The sequence below is a fragment of the Trypanosoma conorhini genome (assembly GCF_003719485.1).
Source record: "Trypanosoma conorhini strain 025E chromosome Unknown Tco_14.4_contig_00949, whole genome shotgun sequence".
NCBI lineage: Eukaryota > Euglenozoa > Kinetoplastea > Trypanosomatida > Trypanosomatidae > Trypanosoma > Trypanosoma conorhini.
In genome coordinates, this window is record NW_021705043.1 from 1 (window position 1) to 4,267 (window position 4,267).

Consider the following 4,267-nt stretch of genomic DNA (forward strand, 5'->3'; position numbering starts at 1 on the left):
AATATGCGCCTGGCTGAGGCCTTGCCCCTCCTATTCCTACAAAGAAAGAAAGTGCCACAATGGGCGATGGCACCTTCGTTTAACGCGCCCAACATCCCCACCACCGAAGGTGCGATTCATCCCACGCTCGCACAATAACACACACACACGCACCGATGAGGACCGGGCACTCGCTGTCGGCCGACGAGGTGGCGGTCGTTGCGGGCTCCGCAGCCGTCAAACCCCTCTGCGTGGGAGGCAGTGGGGGGCTGGCGGTATGGCACGAAACAAGCACAACTGCACTCGCGCTGCCTTCCCCAACGCGGCCTCATTGATGAGTGAAAAAAATCGACAAACACACAAAGACACCAAACAAGACGCGTTATCACGCGCCGCACCCCGTCAATTCTCTCACGATTCTCACGAGCCCCGGCCATCACCACCGCAAGATAATAAAAAAGAAAAAAGACAGAAAAAACAAACCTGAGTTATAAAGTATGAAAGCACTTGGGGTGAACACACATTCAGTGCAAGTACATGCACACATTGGAAGGAATTTGGTGTCCTCCGCCAACACAGGCCTCAACGCATCTCAAGACAGTCATCTATTTGGTACATGATGCCAGAAGAACTCCAGGCGCAATAAACCAAAAACAAAAAGGGGAGCGGTACTACAGACGCCAAAAGCAACATAATACATGATCCAGGACACAAACTGACTTACATGTCAGTTCCGTTCCCATTTTCTTTCTTTACATTCATTGGCTTGTTCTTCTCTATTTGGAACTCTTGCTGTTGTTTTCACCTTTGTGCTGTTGGCGTTTTTGCTTCTAGTTACTTCCAGCAGGCGGTTCACGTATCAAGCATCCATGGCGCGTGAGGGCTCTCTTGTTGCACCAGCTGAATTTGAACGTGATATTGACGCTACTGCTGCTGGGGACACCAATGCTGCCCTTCGCTGCAACTCTGCCACACGCTGTTCTAGCTCAACCTGGCGCGCTTCGAACCTCTCTACTAGTTGCGCCAATGTTTGCTCCGTTTGCTGAAGTCGCGCTTCTAATTTTTCAATTCTGTCAAGAAAAAAATCCCGGCTGCTGCTAAAGTTTTCCCGGTAGGCTGATTCCGGTACCAAAGGGTGTGCCTCGTGCGAAGACGCGGGCAACGCCCTTCCCCCTGGGCCCTGCCCGTATTGTTCCTGTGTAGCTGACACTCCACTGCTATCCGCTCCCCGCACACAAGCGGGCGCACCGCTGGCGTGGATCACGGCAGGGGGCAACATGCTGGAGCGACGCGAGCTAAAGCAACTATGGAAAATGGGGCCAATATCGTTGGTCAATCGTGAGGCCCGCATTTGCGCCGGTGATTTGAACGGGGTCCTGGACGTCGAGAGCGTCTCCTCGATTGTCTCGCCGCGAAACATCTGCGGAGATCTGCTGCCATGGCCGCGCGCACTACTTGCACCGGAATGCCCATGTCTGGAAATCAGTGACGGATTCCTACGACTCCGCAAATACGTCGCCGCATCCTCCACCGAATCTTCGCACTGAGCTTTAGTTTCAAGGTCGTGATTCCAGAGGCGAAGTGAGGGACTACGGTGGATGTGAGAGGAATCTACGAGGGAGGGGCGGCGGTTTACAGGCGAGCGTGGAGTCAGAGGCTGGCCAATGGCGGAGTTGGAAGCGAACGGGGTTCGCACTCCCCCAGCGCGAGGAATGTCCAGATGCAAATCCTCCCCGCCGTGCTCCGCAGCCGAGGGTTCATTAAACAAGAAGGTGTGCGTTCGCTCCCCAGTTGCGTAGCTGGTGTCACAAAAGCGTTCACATGGAACTGGGATAACGGATGCATGCGACACACAGTCCTGTTCGAAAGCCTCCCCAACGCTGCAAGATCCGCTGTCCATGTGGTCTTCCGAGGCGGCCACCCTTGGCGTGGGTAAGGGCCAACTGTCCGCACTCAACCGAGGACTCCGGCCCGCCTGCATTGATTTCGACGCTGTGGAATCACTACACGCACCCCCCGAGATGAGATGCTCCGTCAGCGGAGGCGTTCCGCCCGCGCTCGCCATTGTGTTCTGCCGTTGTGTGTTTTCTTTTTTCCTTGTTTCGTATTACTCGCTTTGTGGATGATTGGGAGTCCGTTTCCACACTCTTTCTACCTCCCTTCCTCTACAGCTTCGCAATTTATGCTGACTTTTATTTTTTTTCTTCTCTTTTTCTTTTTCTGTTCCGCTTTATTTCTTAGTTTCCCGCTGTTTGAGCGTTTCTCTTGAAGTTTTCCTTCTTTCCTTTGTTCTTATGCCTTGGGCGCGTCTGACTTCTCTTCGCGGTTCTCTGTGTATATAAGTGCGTGTGCGCCGGAGACTCTTTCCTTGCGTAAGTGAAACTTTTTTTTTTCGTTTTCTTTTTAGGTTTTGTTTTTTCAAGCTTTTTACCTTCTGTTCCTTTTCTCACAGAGCAAAGAGAGGGAAACCAACAGGTGGAGAGGGAAAGGGAGGGGGAGAGGGAAAGAGAGAGGGAGAGAGGGGGGAGCGCCATACCCCCACCAGACAAGCGGAGCAATGACGCAGGGGGACTGCGTGCACGCCTAGGCGAGCCAAGAGACGACGCATCGTAGAAGCCACATGGAAGCTGGGGCCCCTCCACTCCGCATTTCGTCCGCGCTCTAGAGGATCACCCCGAGCCAACGCCTTCTAGAGCCCGCGCATTAAACCTCTCAGCTGCGGCCGCCATGAAGTAGCGGTCGGCGCGATGACGCTTGCGGCTCTCCCTTGCTTCGCGGAGAACATCCTCAGGACACACCGTCTCACGCGGCGCAGAGGCAGACGGCAAAGACCGTCTGAAATTGACGTCGCCGCCCTCAGCAACGTTACCCTCATCAGGCGACGGTGCGGCGGTCGCAGGCCGTCTCGTCGGTGAAGGCAACACGTCTTGCGTCGTCGACGCACAACCCTCCTCCACTGACAGCACGTCGGGGCCAGCGTTGGTTTGCGAGCGAGCCCGCGCAGAGTGCGTCGTCACCTCCACCCCTCCGTCAATGGAGCCGCCGGCGGCAAAAGAGCCGGCCCCCGGCAACGCTGAGGACGACTGCGACGCCGCGGCCGCCCGCTCCCCCTCGAGTCGGCGCACGTAAGCCTCCACGGGATCCATCCCATCCTCGTCCCCCGCCGCGGCACTGCCCGCACTCCCAGCGGATGAGGCCACAAGAAAATTCCTCTGCCGCCTTAACGCCGCCAGGTACTGCGGGGTGACAAAGACGCCAACCTCAAGGTCCTTCTCCACCAGCTCTACGTTGCCGGCCTCCTCCTGCCGCTGCTTCTGAACCCGCCGCAACAGCAAGGCCTCTCGCGCGTCCCGCCGCAGCTGCAGCGCCTCCGCCATGGACGCGTGAAAACGGCTCCCCTCCCCACCCGCCCGAGCACCCGACGAGCCGTGAAGCTGCGATCGACTCGCCGCCTCACTACGACGCCACTCTTCGGCCCTCTTGCTTTCCTCCACGGTGAGCGTAAACCGCGAAACACAGCCGCTACCAGTCGCGCTCATTAAGTCCACCACACCCTTCGCCCCTCCCGTACCACGCGCGGCTGAAGAACAAGCATGTGTGCTTCCGCCACAATCATCGCCACCAGAAGATGAGGACAAAGAGCTCAGGCTGTCGTCATCAAACAGCGACATCCAAAGCAAAACCTACGTCACACTAGCACCTAAAAAACGCACACCCAATAAAAAATCATATACAACATACAAGGAATAAGAGATCAAAACAAAAACAAATGCACACAAGAAACAAAAAGTTCGGCAAATATCAACCGCAACCAAAAAAAACCGCTCAAAAAATCCATAACCACGCAAACACGTCGCAGGATAGGGTTACAGGGAGAACACGTGCCGCTGACCCAACCGACAACGCCTGCGCGCCGAAAGGAACCTGCTCCGCCGCGGACAAAAACAGGGGCAGTAAAAGGCTGGGTCAGAGGATATGTTGCTGTGCGTCAATCCAGCGGTCTGAAACACGGACCATATCAGCTTCATCAGTGAACACAAAAGGCGGCGGATTCCTCTCGGGAGCAAATCGCTCCGCTGGGTGACTTGAACCGCCCAGCGGCGCACGTACCCCCTTCGCCCGCAAACGCAGACTGCAGCAAAAGGCGAGAGAGAGAGAAAGAGAAAGAGAGGAGGGGGGGGGGAGAGCTACACGAGTGGAAGGGGGCGGCAACACCCATTCAGTTTGCGCCTGTCATCTGGGCAGTCAGCCACTCAGTCGGTTAATTCTGCTCTTTTGTGAAGAGGGT

At 56.0% G+C, this 4,267-nt stretch overlaps 2 protein-coding genes across 2 annotated transcripts, besides 5 other annotated features; both read right to left on the reverse strand.

Moving 5' to 3' along the window:
• Positions 1-838: 838 nt before the first annotated feature.
• Positions 839-2,044, reverse strand: Tco025E_09013 (uncharacterized protein; the record flags this gene model as incomplete). Its single annotated transcript, XM_029375842.1, has 1 exon — positions 839-2,044. The coding sequence occupies one exon, from the start codon at positions 2,042-2,044 to the stop codon at positions 839-841; it is 1,206 nt and encodes a 401-aa protein (XP_029224038.1).
• A 125-nt stretch (positions 2,045-2,169) lies between these two features.
• Positions 2,170-2,215: a microsatellite.
• A 147-nt stretch (positions 2,216-2,362) lies between these two features.
• Positions 2,363-2,398: a microsatellite.
• A 58-nt stretch (positions 2,399-2,456) lies between these two features.
• Positions 2,457-2,507: a sequence feature (GA-rich).
• A 141-nt stretch (positions 2,508-2,648) lies between these two features.
• On the reverse strand, positions 2,649-3,650 carry Tco025E_09014 (uncharacterized protein; the record flags this gene model as incomplete). The annotated part of the gene is made up of 1 exon (XM_029375843.1): positions 2,649-3,650. The coding sequence occupies one exon, from the start codon at positions 3,648-3,650 to the stop codon at positions 2,649-2,651; it is 1,002 nt and encodes a 333-aa protein (XP_029224039.1).
• A 46-nt stretch (positions 3,651-3,696) lies between these two features.
• Positions 3,697-3,768: a sequence feature (A-rich).
• Positions 3,769-4,125: 357 nt separating this feature from the next.
• Positions 4,126-4,166: a sequence feature (GA-rich).
• Positions 4,167-4,267: the final 101 nt, after the last annotated feature.